General features: G+C 38.3%; 1 protein-coding gene across 1 annotated transcript in view; it reads right to left on the reverse strand.

The window, feature by feature from the left end:
• gpc5a (glypican 5a) overlaps positions 1 to 19,583 on the reverse strand; it is a 124,564-nt gene that overhangs the window by 43,163 nt on the left and 61,818 nt on the right. The window contains exon 8 of the mRNA XM_023424302.2: positions 4,869 to 5,031. Coding sequence (XP_023280070.1) covers positions 4,869 to 5,031 — 163 coding nt within the window. The remainder of the gene's footprint in view (positions 1 to 4,868; positions 5,032 to 19,583) is intronic.

Raw genomic sequence — 19,583 nt, forward strand, 5'->3', positions numbered from 1 at the left:
CTCTTCACTGACTTTTCATCTAACAGCAGCAGTATGTCAAAGTTCATAGTTATACAGTAAAATATCTAAACATCTGTTGGATGGATTGGCACAAAATTCAGTACAGGCGTTCATGGTTCCCAGATGATGAATCCTGAAAGACTTTTACTGTTGTGTCAACGGCAGGTTCACAATTGTGGTTAGGAGGGACTGTCTCAACAACTATGTTAGCATTGAACAAATGTTGGGTGCCAATATACTTAACATGTACGTGATAGCATTGTCAGTGTGAGCATGTTTTCATGCTGACGTTAACATTTATCCGAAAGCAGCACTGTGGATTGATACAGTCTCACAGAGCCTCTAGCATGGCTGTAGACTTTTTTTTTTTTGTTTTGTTTTCATTTCACAATTGATTAATAAGCCACCGTGGCTAAAATGGCAAAACTGGATTTATTATATTCAAAGCTGAGGCCGGCAAGGGTTTTATGTGATTAAACCAGGTGCATAATTATCTCATCAGGCTCAATCATAAAGTAGGGCTGTGGCAATGAACCTTCTCATCCCAGCTACTTGAAACCCTTTGACTTCACCTTATTTACCAAATTGACGTTCTGGATATCAAAGCTAAAATTTGTCTTGTCACTGTTATTTGGGAGTGTTAAGATGTCTTTCAGATCTGAATTTGTGCAATAAGTGCAAAAAGGACCTTAACCACTTTACACTTACACAAAGCACACACAACCGGACGCTGGAAAAACATGACTCTAAAGACAAGCGATACATCATAGCTTTTCAAAGAGTATTCCAGTCATGTCTATTATAATTAGTAATTATGATCCAGCAATACTCACCACTGTGATCTCACAATAGTTCCGACATCGAGGTGCTGGTTCTCATTAGCGTTAAATGATCATTTCATTTAATTAATGAGGGAAAGTCAGATGTGTGTGTTTGTTGAGGCGATTGGCAGGTGTACAATAACTGGAAAAAAAAAACAGGGCCTGAGAGGAAAATGCACAAAAGCTTCTGGACGCATGGTCTATCTGGCATGTCTGGGATTCCTGAGTCTTCATCAGTCTGTGTAACCTAGCGAGCTGTGAGGAGTGAAGTGAATCAATCTTTCTCTGTTTTCACTGTGTGTTTTCAATAATTATCTGGGTGTACACACACACACACACACACACACACAGACACACAGACACACACACACAAACAGATCAGCCTAATTGTGTTTTTACAAAAACGGAAACTCTCTCAGGTGGCTCAGCAATCTGGAGGCCAAAATGCAGTAAATACTACCCTGCTGCAAACGCTAAACATTCAAAAATCCTTGAAATATTTCTAAAGGATGAACTGCTCACATTGTTGCTTCTTGTCACATACATACCATTCTCACACAACAGTAATTCTGCTTAATGAGGATAATCCTTTAAATCAGGCTTGTATTGTCAGTATTGAGCTTATCCCATTTTATTTCCTTATCATGCTGATCTATCGTCAGCATGTTCAGCTGATAAACATCACAGACACAAAGGAGAGGGATTATGGATAATTGCAGAGAAAGGAATCATATTAAATTCTAGACTGGCACACTTGCCATTAAATGGCAGCTGGAAATATATTGTACAGTCCTGCAGATGACAAAGATGTCATCTATGTTTTAAAAACTTCCTGTGATCTCACTCACTTGTGAATAATTCCACGATGATATTATGTTACTTAAAGTTCCTTTCAGCTCTGTTTGAGTTTAGTCGTTTGTTGAACTCGTGTTTGGTGAGGTGGATTTTATCTCACCTTCACGGTTTTCTACCTGGTTCTATGGTTGCTTTTGTTTCTGGGTCTGTAGCTTTGTTTAATATTTGATGTCTGTCTCTTTGGCTTTGTGTTTTGAAGTTTTGCACACAGACTGGAATAAAAACTAACAACGTTCATTAATACTGTATTCTCCACCACCAGTGATTTAACCTCATGGTAGCCAATTTATCAGCACTGTCTTGCTACAGTAAGATGTAATAACTTCTCAGGAATCAACTGTATTTCTAGCAAGAAATAAAACTGAATTAATTACATTTTTATCATCCGTGGAGAAGGATGGTAATGTGTTGACTCTCAAGCATTTGGCGACAGCTGAGTACAGCTGATGCCGATTTGCACTACTCGCTTGTCTGATCTGAGCGCGTGTGATCATCACAGTGTATCTTAGACACAGCAAACTCTCTCCCTGCACCGAGGGTCGTGTACTGCAGCAAACCAATCTGTGTGCTATTTAGCATATCATGTCGTCAGGCAACTTCTCATGACTTTAGTCAATGTTTTAATTAAGCTCGCAACATCGCTCAGGTTTCTCGTTCCTTAAAGAAGCTGTAATCAGTATTTTTACAACAACAATGTATTAAATGAAAATGTGAAAACAATGTGAAAGTGTGAAAGGAGTCACTTGAAGTGATTAACCTACAGAGAATTATCACCTGTATATGCAGCTGCCCACAGCTTTAAAGAGCTCTACAGGTGTTTCTGATAGACACGGTTAGTGACTAGATGGTGAACACAGAGGAGCATTTAGCAGCTGAAGAGCCAGATATTTCCCTCAGGAGTTGGTTGATACCAAAAACTGAGCTAAAAAAAGACCGTGAATATTGGATTCTTCAGTTGACCAGAAACACTACTCCAAAGAATGATAATGTTGCTGAGTAACCAATGGGTGTGTCAATAGGCAACTGTTTGCTAACAAGTTCACCATTCAACTTAAAGGGTGATGACATTGTCACGGTTCTGTTTATAGTTTGTTCCTCTCACCCTCATGTGCCAAAAAAAGAACTACATGAAAAAAAAAAAAAATACAGGATTATTGTTCAGTTACTACAGAACGTTCATAGGTTTGCTATAACTAACAGATATTTGTTCCAACTTCAACTGATTTTTTTTTTCTTTTTGTAGGTTTAGACCAAAACAAATTATATGAACTAAATTAATCTGTACTGGAGCAACAACAGTAGCACAATGATATGCTCTGTATGAAGAAATTCTGTCTGCTAACTACATACACAGACTGGTTCTTGCGAACATGGCCATGACTAAGTGTTTATTCATCACTAAAATTCCCATATGATCAGCCAAATGAGGGTTTAACACTTGTTTATTAACCCGTCTCATACCTCAGTTGGTGTCTGAAAGTGTTACATGTCTACCTTAGCGACAATGATTGAGGAGAATGATTCAGTGAACAGTGGGTTGCTTGTTTATCTGTGACCTTTATCGACTCCTACGGGCTGGAGAGGTGTTTTGGATTAAACCTCCCGTATTATACTTTCAGTTTGAATTGTGCCAGCAGATGAATAGAAAAATTAAACAATTAAAACATTAACAAAAAAATTAAGATGGATTTTATTCATTTTCCAATGGTAAGGTTCAATTAAGAGTGTTGTGAAATTGCAGTATTTTCCTTCAGTATGATTTGAGGACCTATTTTTGTTTCTGTTCATAAAATATAATGGATTAGTACTTAAACTAAGTATTCTCTTTTTCAGTAAGACAGCAATAAAACATTATGTTTTTAGTGCTGCTGTATCCTTGGCTTGCACATAACACTAATCCACTTAATTCTATTTCAACAATAAACCCCCCATATATATATATATATACACACACGCACGCACACACACACACACGCACACACACACACACACACACACACACACACACACACACACACACACACACGAATAGAAATGAATTTTCAGCGAAATTCAGCAATAAAAGCTAAACCCTGCAGAATTCTGTAGGGACTATCCAGAGGTCTGGTTCAGGTGGAGAACCCTGAGTGTTTGTGTGAGGGTCAGGCAGCAGGGGACTGATGCTCGACAGAGGTCACAACAGACAGTGGGTCATAAATATGGGAGACAGGCTGATCTGGCCTACGACAAGGAAAGGGCGGCTCTACTGTAATGGGTGATAAATGTCAGAGCCTCCCTACAGCCTCAGATGAGCGATTGTTAAGCAGCTTCCTGAGCCCGAGCTGCTGCTGAAGCCTCGAGACAGACTGACAAGCACTAGAGGAAACATTTACACGGATAGAACGGCTTGTTTGGATGACAACCCCCCCCCCCCGTTGTCGCCATAGGCAGAATGAGCGGGGTGATTAATCAGGTTGTTAGCATGTTTGATGGAGAGTAGAGGAGAGAGGAGAGGAAAGGAGGAATCCATGGGCTGAGAGGAGTGGAGAGTGTGAAAGGTAACAAAATGAAGAGGAAAGCTCCGCCGCTGTGATTCATCAGGGGTTACTGATCCTCTGGGGAGCAATAATTTCAATAATTTCTAAAGTAACAGGCCTTGATTGCAATAATGTCCCCATAGCAACTATTATCTTTAATGACTATTATTATGGCTGTCATAAAATGGAGACTGGAGGAAGTCTTATTAAAATATAGCATTATGCAACTGCACCTTTCAAGGCCTTCACTGATCAAAAACTTGGTGGTTCGTGGATTTTAAATTCGCCTCTTTTAGAAAGATAGATGGGTAAAAGGCTGAATTTACCACATGGATTGAAATTTAAAAAGTGTAAGTACATACATGTATATTACTTATGGTATATTCATTGCTGTTATTAATCTTATTTCATTCTTTTAATCTGATGTGTTTTGTGAATTGATTGATTACTCTCCTCCTATTTTTAACTAAAGAAGTCTGTTTTCTATGTTTTGAAAATTCTATAGTTTATGTTTCATGTTTCATATATCCAAATGTAAATCATTGCACCCAGTCCAATACCATAAGAATGTTCATACCCCAATGTTATATTCTTGCCACATAACCTTGCTTCCTTGGTGCAATATACAGGTTACTTGGTTAATTGTTTGATTAAATTATAAAAGAATGAGACTTACTTTTGGAGACTCTGGAGACTTTCCTCTTCACCTCACCGCCACCTGATCCCCCACAACCGTCCTCATCATCACAGTCGCCGCTGTACTGTCCCTCCACATCTCCACTGCCTGTTTCGATCTGGTCCAGCGACCCCAGTTTAGGAATGGACTTTCCCTGCAACAGCTGGTTGTGGAATAAAACAAAATTTTTTTTTTTTTCTTTACATACATAAATTTGTCGAAAGTAGTTAAAAGTGCATTTATTTGCGCTGATTTTAAAAGTTGCTGTTTCCTGCTGCAATAATCATTATATCTGCATTACATGCATATCATATTCATATTCAATATTCACAGCAGGCTATGGTGAACAAGGTCCTCTAATGGCAAGGACAGTACAGAGTATGCTTTCAGAAAATGAAGAGGAAAACAGGGAGGAAATGCAAAAGAGCTGCTGATTATTCTGCTAATCAGCCACAGTCATCTAAGTAACAGAAAATGAAGAATCTACAGAATAAATGTAAATTGCATTCTTCTGTTAAAAAAATTTAAAGTCGAATTTTAGTGCAACCTTATTTTCATTGTTTTTAAGCCCTTTGATATTAAAATACATAAATAGTATAATTCCATTTTTTGTTTGTCTGATTTTAAAGGTCCCATATTTTGACACTTAAAATTGTACCTGTATCATCTACACTTCTGTAATGTGGTGAACAAAGAAAATATACTCTTAATTTGATTTTGCCTGGCTTTGCCGAGAGCCCCTCTCTGTCCCAGCCACACACATTCGATTTTTGCTGCTATGCAGAAGTAACCGCCCACTATTCGTCAGCAAGCACTCTGATTGGTTAAGCACAGACCAACTCACAAGACAACCTGGGATCAGATTTGAGGGAAGGCTACAGTAAACATGACTGCAGGCATGTTAAGACCTTACAAGCAAAACACAAAATTCAGAGAACACTGATTTGCTCGAAAGGACTGCATCATTTATTTTTATCACAAAATGTGGATCATAATGTACATGTACTCTACATTCACAGTTTATACTGCTCACCCAACTCTGTGCCGACTGGCACACCTCCATCCGCTCTAACAGCAGCCACACCAACACTCGCACACTCACTCACTTAGCTAGTTTACTGTTAGCCATTAGCCTGCACACTGCAGCTAAAACACAAAAACTATATGAGTCTGTCCAAATGGCTTATTCCTTGCTCTTCAACACAGCTGCTAACAAAACTTTATGTCCTTAACTTACAGTTAGCAACAAAACCTTGTTTATACTCACTGTCTTTCCCTCCCACAGACACAGGCAATTTTCTTACTGGCTTGTAAAGCATGGGTGGGGCATTTTAAAGGACTTCATATTTTCCCAACTTTTATTCTATACCACTGAGTTCACAAAAAAGACACACACGAAACACAATCCAAACCCATTTTCACAATATGGGGCCCTTTAAAAAAACTAAAATAATAAAAAGGAAATCATCATAGTCATCAAAATGGCTATAGCATCATCAATTATCCTGATCACCACCACCTACAAACTACACTTTAATGAATCAACAGTATGAGCTACATGACGCTCACCCTTCTCAGCTGCAGTGGCCTGCAGGGTAGCTGAACTTTCTGCTGTACTGCTGTGCAGGAGAATCTCAATCAAAGACTCTGTGATACCAGGGGAAATGCATTCGCTAATTGGCTCATTTAAATTCATGGTACGTCATTGGAAACAAGAGAGAATCCTTTGTGTTGATCAGAAAGGTAGTGTCTATGCTAATTAGTTACTGCTGTGGTTCAGTGCAAGGGAGCAGTGAAGTGTCAGGGCTGCTGCCATGGCTGAGCTGGGACATATCTGTGCTGGTAATTAGCCTGTCTTGAGTCTTTGCTCCTCAACAGTGACAGGTTAGAAGATGGAGAATATTGAGGGTTTGGGCAATCTAAGCGCTCCCTCCATGTGTGTAATTGGCGTGATTTTCTTTCCAATTACGTCAGAAATCAGACCAAATGTTTGATACATTACGTGGAATAATGAGTTTCTGTGGTGCATACGATTAGTCTGGTCCGGGAGTTTGGCTGAATTTGAACTTTGTGTTTGTTCACAGCGCAGGAGGTAGAGGAGTGCTCGCAACACGTCCACCAACTTAAACGACCATATAGGTCACCTTCATCGTCATGATTACAACAATAAACATTTGGTTAAGGCTGTGGAGTGGTCACGCTTAAACAACCCATCCATCGACCCAGGCCTCCTCAGCACAACACGTGGCTGCTCTACACACTACGTAACTGACTTCCTTTTTTACTCCTGTCATAATAACTATAGCTGCTAATGGTCAGCTAACATTAAAATGTGACTATGAGTTGTAATAACCTGCTTACACAGATGACCTACGGGCTCAAATTTTCAAACAGTCTCGCTGCTCGAGGGTTCTGTATGTGGAGTTCAAAAGCTGTCAACTCCAAACCTTGTTTGCAAAGGTAACAGCATCTGACAATAATTAGTCCATTTATGGAAGACAATATGCAGCGTGAGCTTAAGATTCATTATTAAAAGTTTAGAGGGAGATGAGCTTACGAGCCTGTGCGTACATGAACGTGTGTGTGAGGAAGAAGAAAAAGTGCTGCTGTCCAATCAAATCAGAACTTTATTCTTTAGAAACTTTGTTGGTTTTGGTGTTTGGTTTCATGGGTTCATCTGTTTAGAATAACAAAAATTGTAATTGACCAGCCTTATCCCTTAACATTGTTAGAAGAAAATTATTCATTAAACTGACTAAAATGACAGTAGCTTATGTAAAAATGGAAAACAAAAAAGGGATAAGAGAGCAACATGAAACTGAAATGGCCTCATCAATTTTGCAGTCAAAGCCTGGCTCTGTGTAAACATCACACATTTCCCAAGTTCAGCTGTAAATCGTGGAGTACAGACATCTGTAATTTATAATTTATAGATTTTTCTTTTATATATTTAAAAGAAGACTTAAGCATGTGTTTTGGTTTGTGTAGTTACTGGCAGATGACATTATTTGCATCATCAGTAGTAATTAATGAATAAAGTCTTGTTAGCGAATGATATTTCACAACAAACTAATTTGGAAACATTTGCCATGTTTGACCATGCCTGTCCGTCAGCAGACGACTAAGTTCTTTGACTCCTCTGGGCCAGGGGAATAACTGCTGTGCGTTTGATTGTATTGAACAGCTGTACTGCTCTTTCTGACACACAATGAAGTGAGCCTGCATAGCCTAACAGTGTTATTAGCCGCACTTCTGTGGACGGCATGGGGTTTTGTCTAATAATGGGCTTGTGAGACAGGTGCTCTGATTGGCTCAATGCATCTCCAGATGAGATAAAGCTCTGAGTATAGGAACCCTTGGGCAGGCCTCTGGCTGTTATTGCAGCGTGTGGAGAGTTAGTGACGACCAAATAATTCCAATTACTCTTTTCAAAAAACAAAACTGCCCACATGCTAATAAACTGCACCACTGCACATTTACTATGAATTTTTTTGAACACAGGGATCCCCCAGTGGTTGGTCATTTCCTCTTGTTTTTTTCAATTCCTGCACCAATTAAGAATTAAAGCTACATGAGATAATGGTAAACAACACAATTTCTGCAGATCCTTACAGATAAAACTGCACAGAACACATGTTCATGGCCAACTATGTCTTAATATTTAATGGAAGTTTGATATATGGAGGCATCAATGTGGCCAGACAGGGTTTTGCATGAAGTTATAATAAACTCTACATACTCCTGTACTTTCAAATGGCGGCAATTAACTCAACTAAGGTCTGAGCCTGGCTTTAGACTATTTTCAGGGACGGGTCTTTATAGCCGATTCACCCTTTTTTTTATTAATAGTTATAATTTAACCCACATTTGCATTGTTAATTTGTTGTAGCTGTTGCTTAATGCAAATTTAAACACTTTCCCCATGTGTTTCACAGTAAAACACTTCCTATTGTAAGCAATCATTCAGAAACAACTTGTAGTAACACTAGAAAGACAAAAACAATGACTTACTGCAGCAATCAAATTCCTATTTCCCTCGGTGGCTCAATGTTGAAAACTCTAAAGTTTCTTTAATGTCTTAGTAACATTTTCAGTGGTGGCCATCCTTCAAACACTGGCACACATTTGGCTGACTGGAAGAACAACTATACAATACAGGGCTTTCACACCAAAAGTGTAAGGGTTAACATTGTGCCAAAAACAAAAACCCATTTCCAATGGTGAATGTGTTAAACTGTATTCTGATTGACCACCTGGATGTAACACTGATGTCAACAACATGCTTCCACCAGGTTTCTTTGATTGACGAGAGGTGAAAGTCAGGGTAGCAAAAATGTAACTGTAGAGAGGAATGTCGAAAGAGTTTCTTTTGTGCAAATGAACTCTGAGAGTTGAGTAAGTCCACTCTCTGTTGATATTACAAAGTAGAAAATTTATACTATGATTGTACGTTTAGCCTGAAAGCAGTGTTACACAATATCTACTGGCTTGTACTACCACAGGCTTGCAGCGATTCAGAAATGGCCTTCATGGGTAGGTAAGTTACAAATCTCAGCGATTCCTGTGCTGAACCACCTCTCAACTTAGTAAAAAAGTTAATTTTTACTGTTACAATCAGTGACAAAAAATATATTTTTGTGAACTCCTGTCATTCACTCACATACATTGTGTTCAGTTCAGAATGTAGTTTCATGGACATGATTTATAAAGCCTATAATATAGATATTCTTTTGAAAATGGCTCAATTGTTTGATAAATGTTCTTCAGGTCATTTTTCACCCATAAGTGTTTCTCTCTCTCTCTCTCTCTCTCTCTCTCTCTGGGGATGACAATATCAGCCTGTTGGTTGATACGCTACTTTGGTCCAGGCTCTTTGGTCCATCTCAACAACTACTGCATGGATTGATATTAAATCGAGTAAAAAAAAAAAAAATATCCATGGATGATTCCAACAACTGTTGTGGTCAGTGGTTTTTTGGATTTTTTCTAGCATCATCTGGTCAAAATTTTACTTTGTTCAGTAATTTCATTTATAACCAAATTAATACAAAACAATACCATGGAGCTGTACTTTGTACTCATTATTGAATGTTAGCATGCTAACACGCTAAACTACAAAGATGAAGATGGCGAACATTACACCTGCTAAACATCAGCATGTTAACATTGTCTTTGTGTTAGCATGCTGCTGTTAGCGCTTGACTCAAAGCACTACTGTGCCTTGAGCTGCTAGTGTGGCCGAAACCTTGTTATGACTTTATAAAAACATGAATTCATATGTTTCATGCATTCTTATCTTTCCTGTCTGATCCCTACCCGAAAAACAACTTTGGCCCCCTGATATATTCTATAAATTTCTAAACTCACCAATGTACACATCACTAACTTTTTTCATAATACCAGCTGTTTCCTCAGGAAATCACAACAAAGGCTATAGTTTGTGAGGCGTCTCAAAAGATTTAGGATGGGAAACGAGGCTTGGCTTAACTTTCATCACTGCACCATGGAGACTATATTCTGACAGGCTGTATCACAGTGCATAGTTTTGGTAATTCTGGCTGCACACGACTGGAAACTGCAGCAAAACACTGTAAAGCCAGCATCAAAAATTTACTGGCAAAGACCTACTACGGCTGCATGATATCTTCATTAGCCACTGCATAAGAAAAGCCCAAAGCATCATCAAGGACACCAGTCATCCTGCCCACACACTATTCTCACTCCTGCCATCTGGAAAATGCTACCAGAGCATTAAATCACCCACCACTCGTTTCAGAGACGGTTTCTTCCCACAGGTAGTCAGAAAAATGAATAATACCCACACACACATACACACACACATAAGTACAGACATGTACCTGTACTGTACCTACAATGTATATAGTTCTGTGTTTATTGTATATTTTTTGAGATACCACTCAATTATACTATCTATTGCATTTTTTATTTCTTATCCAAGGCTGAGAGTGACAGTGTCTGAGAGGCTGAGAGTACAACTATCTTATTTATCTTTTAACAAAGATGAACATGATACTGGTATATGTCTCTGCATTAAAGCAAACAAACACAGGTGTTACAGGTATAACTAAAAAAACTAGAGTTACCACCTCGCAGTTGTATCCCTCCGCCAACCTGTCAATTTGCAGGAAACAGTCACAATCTCTCCTTCCTGAGTTACTGTGTTGAATAGTGGCCAGAGGTGTTTTTTGCAGAACATTATGATGTCACAGTGAAGTTGACCTTTGTCCATAATATCCGATTATAAATTTGTATTAAATTGTCATAATTAGTGTATGAATTCCTGGTTTATGGCAAGAAATGTGTTTTGTGTGAACAGTTGTGCCAAATTTGAATAGATTCCCTCCAGACTTTCCTGAGATATCACGTTCACAAGAATGGGACAGATGGATGGACGGACACCCCAAAAAAACTAAACTATCATAAAAAAATGTCTGTTGTCTGTCGCCTGCGCAGACGCAGAGTTAGGGTATTTAAACTCTTGTATTTTTGGCTTTAAATTTATTTGTTTGACCTCTGGATAGGGTTATTAAAAGTATTAAACCATACGATTGTTTCAGCATTTCTAAAACTATGTCTTATATTGGAGAAAAAAGGTAGAAAATCTCATTGTACTGTTGTCCAATGCTTGAAATTTTCACTCAGCTGTCAACTCCAATTTGTGCCCTCAAACCATTAATGTATGTGCTTAAGATGTGTCAATAGTAATGGGACAAGGCCATGTTACTCAGTATCTTGTAAATGTGAGCACATCATGACTATAGTTATCCTGCCCACACAACCATTCAGTCAATATTTTCCCACCACAGACAAAATCAGGTATGGTCCCCAAAAACTGCAAGGAATTCAAACTAACAGTCAGTGACAAGCAATAACTAAAATTTATTGTTGATTCAAATTAACAGTGCACATTATGTATAGGGTACATTTCCTAAAGAGGTGCAGGGTGTCATGTGGCAAAATGAATCACACCTTCAAAGCTCTAAGAGATGAATCAAGCTGTGTGTGGAATTTAAGCTCATTAGTATTCTCTTTGAACATATTCTACTATCCGTAAATAGTGGGTGGAGGAGAGATCTTACAATGATCATATTTGCCAGTGAGAGAAGAAAAGTGTCAGGATGTGAGCAGGTCCCAAGACACATACTGTCATTTTCCATCTCCCTCACTGCAGCAGCAGCACTGACAGGATGTTTATCCAGACCGAGTGCAGCGGCAAAGAGGCAGCAGGTCAGTGAGTGAGAGGCAGGAGCAGAAATTAGATTATAATGTGAATTTTAGAATAGTCGTATAATTCAAATTAACCCTCCGTCCTATGACTTAACATTTGGAAGATTTCAAGGATAATGCAGGCGATGGTCAGTGCTCTTAATATTGCCAGCACGTCCCATGGCAATGAAGTGATGCTGCTAGCACATAAAGCCTGATGCAGCTCATTCCTCTATACAACAGACCTCCATTGTTGTCCAAAACTATAAAAACAAAAACACATCAGTGAGCCACAGCTCTGCACTGCATGACATGTTCCTTCATTTCGATTAACATAGGCATTGTAGTTTATTTTGAGAGAATCCCACAAACACTGTCCTGCTGCCATAAATACTCACTATGGCACCAAACGGGTTTTAATCCACGGCCCACGTTTACTACACTTGCTAGAAAACAACAGCGCCAGAGCACTTTGGTGTCCAGATGGTTACAGTGCGTGCCACATAACCGCAACATCCACAATTCGATTCTCAACCCGGGAACCTTTGTTGAATGTTGGACCCCTTCTCTCTCTCTCTGTCTCTCTCTCTCCCATGTTTCCTGTCTGCCTCTACTGTTAGGCAAAAACTGCCAACTTGATCTATAAAAAAAAAAAAAAAAAAATGAAAGAAATGAAACTACTGTGCAACTGTTATACGAAATTACTAAACTTTTCAATAAAATGAATACGGAGAAAATAAAGAAAAAGAAAAAGAACAGACAAGCACTATAGTGACGATTTAAATAAACAGAAACAAGTAAACGGGTCGATTGTGGATATGTGACCATTTCTCACTGAAACCTTTTTTCTGGGGTAAAAAAATAACTACATATGAGTGTAATTCTTAGAAGAAAAGGTTGTTAAAATTTAAAAGTATGTTTTAATCAAATGTGATTTCCTTTTATTTTGTAATATTGTAAAACTTGAATTTAGCAATTTATGACCATTTACACGAAGAGGATTATCCTGCTGTTGCTCAAAATGGCTTTTAATGATCGTAAACACATGAGGTCATTTAAGACAAAATTGTTATCTACAGGTACGCAGCTTAGCTGGATTTGTCTTTTAATGTTTTTATTTACCGCACTTGGCTATAATGAATGAAGCCATGGAGTGCAGGTTAAAACATGAATTATTATGCTGCAGGTTTTGTGGTTTGTCTCCAATTTAAACCCACTTGACATATCATTTACAGATTCTATGCTGGATACCAACATGAATTAGTTGCACAAGCTCAATTTGTAAGTCATATTCAGCAGGTGTGGTGTGTTAAATATCTTTAAAAATAAACAAAAACAAAAAAAAATAAATAAAAAAAAGGATGTTGGTTATATCCCAAGATTGCCTTCGCTCCTTGACTGGACTTCTATAACAGTCAAATGCTATGATGTGGTACGCACATTTAGGAGCACAACAAATAAAATGTGAATATATCCTCAGTGTTAATCCTTTGGTCTAAGAGGAGAGAGCGCATGAATAATTCACAAGCAAAACTGCTGGTCAACCACCACATCAATGACTGGTAAATAATTCAGCCCGCAGACTGGATGAGGAGCTGCTTGCCCCTGATTTTGATTGAGAGACACAGGGACAGGACCTACTTATAGATTCTTGATGGGTTTTACCACATCAAGAGGAGAGGACAGGCAAGGAGGAGAGGAGCCAACAAATAATTCATAGGAAAGAGCTGCTGATGAGCAAGATGATGAAATCTAGAGTTTGTACTCTCAGATTGCATGATGAATTTGTCAATAGCTGCATTGCTGTTTTGTGTTTTCCTGCAGTCTCGGCTGTGGAATAGTAATGATACATTTCCATTTGGTTCTGTGGAAACTGGGAGCGGTTTCTGCACTTCATTTACTCAAGGTCAGGGGCAAATAAATGGAAATAGTAAAGAACATTTCTGATATGTAGATGACAAACATGGAAATCAACATTTGCATGGACACACCATTCTTATCCTCATAAAAATGTCCCACAGTGGCGACTTTAAAAGGTAATAGAATTGCATTTTCATCCATATTTCAGTGAACACTTTCTTCTGTCTCTCCAGCCATTAAAAAAGGCAACTTGCCATTCATGCACACATGCACATGTACTTTAAGTTTCATCATATTAATAAGGTGCACCAACACCATAGTGATTTATAGAAGTAATACACTGTGTAGGGTACACCCATATGTGCACACAGTCACTCATGTGTACAATGGAATAAACGTGTGCACTGGTATATGTAATTGATGTTTTGGCTGGTCATAAAATGAGCTGCCATTAACCCCCCCCCCCCTCACATACGTTCACACACACACCCACAAACACACACAACTCTATAGTTCTTCCCTTTTTCATCGACCACAGATAAATTCAATAAATTTAAATTTCAAAGAAACACCATTTAACACTGCCTACATTTTAAATCAATGTGCTGAACATGACCCACATATCCTCCTTGAGCCCCAGTTTCAATTTTATACAGCCACATTGTCAGTGAATTACATGATTACCACTTCCTGGGACTCCCTGTTGTGTCAAAACATGCCGTGTGCCTCACAACATGTGTCATCAACACCTTTAAGACAGCTGAGGAATAAAACATTAGAGATGGAAATTGATGCTAAATGACAAAGTCGGGTCATACACACAAGTTGACACTCGTGCCGCATTTCACCAACTAATGAGGTGCCAATCAGAACTATTTGCAAATCAAGTCCCAATGAGATGATAATGCAAACTAGACTCAAGGACTGTGAACACACAAGCTGTTCAATGAATCGTACCAGATGTATAATATAAAAGGTCTGCAATTACCAGACACAGCATCACTGTAAGACTTCACCTCCCTCTACAGTGACGTCTAGTATGAAAACACAAGTCGTTTCTCTGAAGTAACAGCACAGGTTATTTCAGACTGTACAGGAACCATTTTAGATGCCACGTTGATTAATTAGCTCTCTTAAATATGTTTCCTGCTTCAGAAAGCCAGGGCTCAACAGTATGAGTATGATATAATCTTGAACTCCTGAGCCGAAGTCACAACCTTTTATGCCCAAACTCCCTGTTTTTAGTCGATCTTCATCAGAGTCATGGAACAGATGCAGGTTCTGTTTTATCACGTATCAATCCACACAATCTCCGAGCGATACAACAACAGTCCTGCGTTAAAACAGCACCGGAGGCAGCATTGGTGGAGGAGTGTTGTTTAAAGCGCCAGTCAGAGAATGAAATACGATCCAGGAAGTCCAACTCAAGAAAACAGATTAATGATTAAAGGCTTATCAGATGCCAAAACACAGCACAGCGGTTTGTAATACTCAGAGACAGGATTTCACATCTCTGAAAAGTTATCACGGCAGCAACAAGGCCTACTTTATTTTTCATCGCAACCATCATTAGATAGACATTAGAAATACAGTAAGTAATACAATAAGTAATCTACCAGGAATGTGTGCTTGCATGTACTTGATGGGCCAATGCAGCGTTTTGTCAGCCGTCAGGTTGAAGCAAAAGTCGAACCTTGTTTAACTTTTGTGATAGGACGATTCTGTGATGTTTTGTGTGGGAGCACGGTGTGTTGGTTCCCCCGACTCAGCTGAAAAAATGGTTCCATTCAAATGAATGAGAGGGCTGCTTTTTTTTTTTTTTTTTTCTACTTAGCTTTCCAGATGCACCCGGTGCGTCTTGTGGTCGCTTAGGTCAGTCAAGGCTCGTCTCTGTTCTGGCTCCACAGTAGTGGAATGAGCTCCCCACTGAAGTCAGGAAAGCAGAGTCACTGCCGCAGGCTACAAACCCACCTACTAGTGCATACATTTACCTGCTAGTACTTACTCTTCAAATCTCTGTACGCACTTGTACTGTAGCACTGAACATTCTTCTAGTTTGTTTGTGTCAAAGGGGATACCCTGCAAACTGATATCTAGCTCTTGCTTCTACGTGTTTTGAATGCATCTATCGTAGATAGATCGCCTTGGACAAAAGCGCCCGCCACATGAATGTAATGTAACATCAGTGACGAGCAGCTGACTTTGAAGGAGAGCAACCATCAAACACCGGTCAGAGTCCGTGTGGACTGAACGAGTATCGCTTACTTGCTGCTACCATCTTGCATTGTGTGTAAATTTGGGGTAAGACTATACCAACATCACACAAATTCTGACTTTGCTACTGAAAAAGGACTTTAGCATTTGTACTAAATACCACTTTTTAAAATCTTATTTGTAAAGCGCGGAGACGTCTTCCTTTATTAGGACACATCCGATAAAACTGGAATACTGTCTGTTTCTAATTCACCGCACTGACTGGGATAAAACATTCACTGTGATGAATGATTTTGCAGATCACTGCGTTGTGCAACTGATATGAGGCTTACAAGTATAACAACAAAGCACTTCTCTTTGAAATCAGTTTGACCTATTGATGGAGTGTAATTTGGCTTGAGTGTACTCAAGCTACTGCTACAATTAATTATTGGGTTATTTGCATCTTGAATTCCCATAAAACCCAAACAAAGTCCTGGAAAAGCTTACAGCAACACAAGATCTGAATGGTTAATGGTAATGACTACAAACAACACAGACAAGGTTCACTAATTACGCTACTACACAGGTACAATATCTTTATATTTATTGCATGTGCTGGAGGCAGTGCTGGCACAGACCATGAGGATCTGGCAAACAGAACTTGAGCAGAAGGGCAAATAATGTTTTTTTCTTTAAAGCGTGCATCCATTATGATTGTATAAGGTGCAGCTTTATTGATTATAAATATATAAATGACATGAAACATGAAAAGTCTTAAAACTCATTTCTTTTTCAGATAGTGTCCTTACTGCATTCATTGTTTGTCCTTCACACATTCAATATGTGGGAAATAATATTAAGACTTAAAGCAATTTCATTATATGAAGATTCTTGTTGTTCATGATAATTACTCATATCTTCACAGCTGACAAAGTACAACAAAAAGATTATTTGTTTCAAAGCTAAAATCACATTATCATTAACATACATAACAACTGACTCCTGTGTTACATTTTACTCTGTTTAATTAGCAGAAATGCTGTCATTTCCCCAGAGATTATATCTGGATACTATTTATATTCTGTGGGACTAATTAGCACTTTAGTTTGGTATTATTGAGGTGGGGAGTGTTTTTTTTTTTTTTAATCTCTAAACGTGGTTGATATATATGTGTAACACCTTTGCTGATAGGGACCATCATTTTTGTTCTCAGGCTCCAAGGAACATCATACAGGTCAGAAATATCTTTTTTTTTGTGTGTGTTTCTAATTTGACAATTTATGATGCTAATGTTTTTATCATTCTCATGCTGAAATTTGTGCTTCATAGCTAATTGAAAACCTCATTGTGATGCTGAAGGAAAAGTCAGGGTACAGAATAAACCATTTGGGAACTGTGAGTCAATATTTAGTTTCTTGTTTTGTTTAGTTTTTAACTGGATATGTGAAAACTTTGACATTAAGATTCATGGTCAGAGGCGCTCGTGTCTGTATAAAATTTCATGGAAAATTTAAAAAAAAACTGTTGGGCCAAAATGGCTAAACGACCAAACCAACAAATCAACCGACTGAATGACTGACACTGTTATGAGCTACAGCGCATATGGCAATCTGACGATGTCATTTTATAATAGCCATTAGTTTGTTTTCAGTCATACTTGCTGAAAGGTGGGATCACGACCAAGAGCAACCAACATAACAGGGACAAAAAGCACATGTTAATTAGCTTTGGTTGAAACTCTGTTGTCTTTTCATTTCATGCTGCCTTCGCTGAATAAATTCTTTAAATGCATTTAAATTTCAGGGATTTCACCGTCGGATGATTTTTAAGGGCAGTTGACAACCAGGGAGTCACTGTTGGATGTTTGATTTAATTCCATTCATATCCAACATTCCTTTTTATTCACGTATTAATAAACTACCTCTATTTTATTTCCAAGTAAACTCGGAAGAAGTGTTCCTGGAAGAAACCACAGTCAGAACTTTTTTTTAAACAGAAAGCGTGCAGCTGCTCTGTCAACGCATTTGAATTGTTCCAGTGACGTCTTCAAAAATTCAAGACATTACAAAGACTAACTGTGCAGGTGTTGAAAACAGAATATTATTCCAAAGCTGAAGCAAAAATACAGAATAAACTTCAAGTTATGCATCTGAAAAACAAATCTCATACTGCGAGCTATTTTTTTTTTTTTTTTGAGTCGTTGCTACAAGTCAGACTGACCTCAGTTAGTTTCTCTACGCACCAGAGATTCACCTTTAAGCAAAGCAAATGTAGGGCAAATATTTAAAGATATAAATGGAGGGGGAAAAAAAAGAAAAAAAAAAAAAAAAACAAGAAGGAAATGAAAACGTCAAACCAGAAAGAAACAAAAACCAGTAATAGTTCTGAACTGATCATAACTGACAGTGAGGTTTAACACCTCTTGTGTGTACAATTATTAGCGCTAAACAAACCTTAAACAATGTCAGAAAGCATTAAGAATATTAAATTTACCTGTCATCTAATATAAGTCTGTCAGTCAAACTGGGAGAGATAGGTGCAGTTTTGTTTTTGTATTTGAACATCAGTAATGTTTGTGTTGTACCTTTAAAGTGGTTAGAATCAGTATTTTCACATGAACAGTGGATCAGTTGTGCACTGTGAAGGTGCTTGCTCTAGCTGAATTATCTCATGACTCTGAAGGTCTCTCAGCTCTGTTGAGCATTTTGGCGCCTTTCATCTCATTTTTTTTTTTTTTTTTTTTTGTTTTCTGGCTACAACTTTAATGTTTGGTTCACTCGCCGCTTTTATCCAACTCCAGACGAAGCAGGCAGATGTATTCAGTGAAAAAAAAAAAACAAACACTGAAGATCCACTGTGTAATACCTGTCCAGCACCAAATTGCAGACAGACAAAGTTAATGACTAGCTGGTGAACACGGTGCAGATAAAAGAGCCAGATATTTCCCTAAGGAGTCGGTGGAGACCAAACACAGAGTTAATAAGAGATGAATGCTGGTGTTAAATTCATCAGGTGGAAACAAGCACAGCCTAACACAAGAGAATCCTGTTGTTGCTCTGTATCCACTGTGCTAACAAGTTTGCCATATAAGCTTAAAAGGTGATGATATGTGAATGTTGTGTTTACAGCTTGTTTTCAACTGCCCACAAGTGGCCAAAAAATTTGGATATATGGAACTACTTTCTGCAACATACGTGTACAATTGTGCTGTCATTAGACACAGATGTTCATCTACAGGTGAAACTCAAAAAATTAGAATATCGTGCAAAGGTTCGTTTATTCCAGCAATTAGAATTACAAGGTGAAACTAATGTATGACATAGGTTCATAACATGCAACTCAAGATATTTCAAGCCTTCATTTGATATAATTTTGATGATTATGGCTTACAACTTATGAAAACCTCAAATTGAAAATCTCCAAAAATTAGAA

Source organism: Seriola lalandi, unplaced genomic scaffold (genome assembly GCF_002814215.2).
Source record: "Seriola lalandi dorsalis isolate HSWRI2012SDOR001 ecotype SW California unplaced genomic scaffold, Sedor1 jcf7180002054735, whole genome shotgun sequence".
Taxonomy (NCBI): Eukaryota; Metazoa; Chordata; class Actinopteri; order Carangiformes; family Carangidae; genus Seriola; species Seriola lalandi.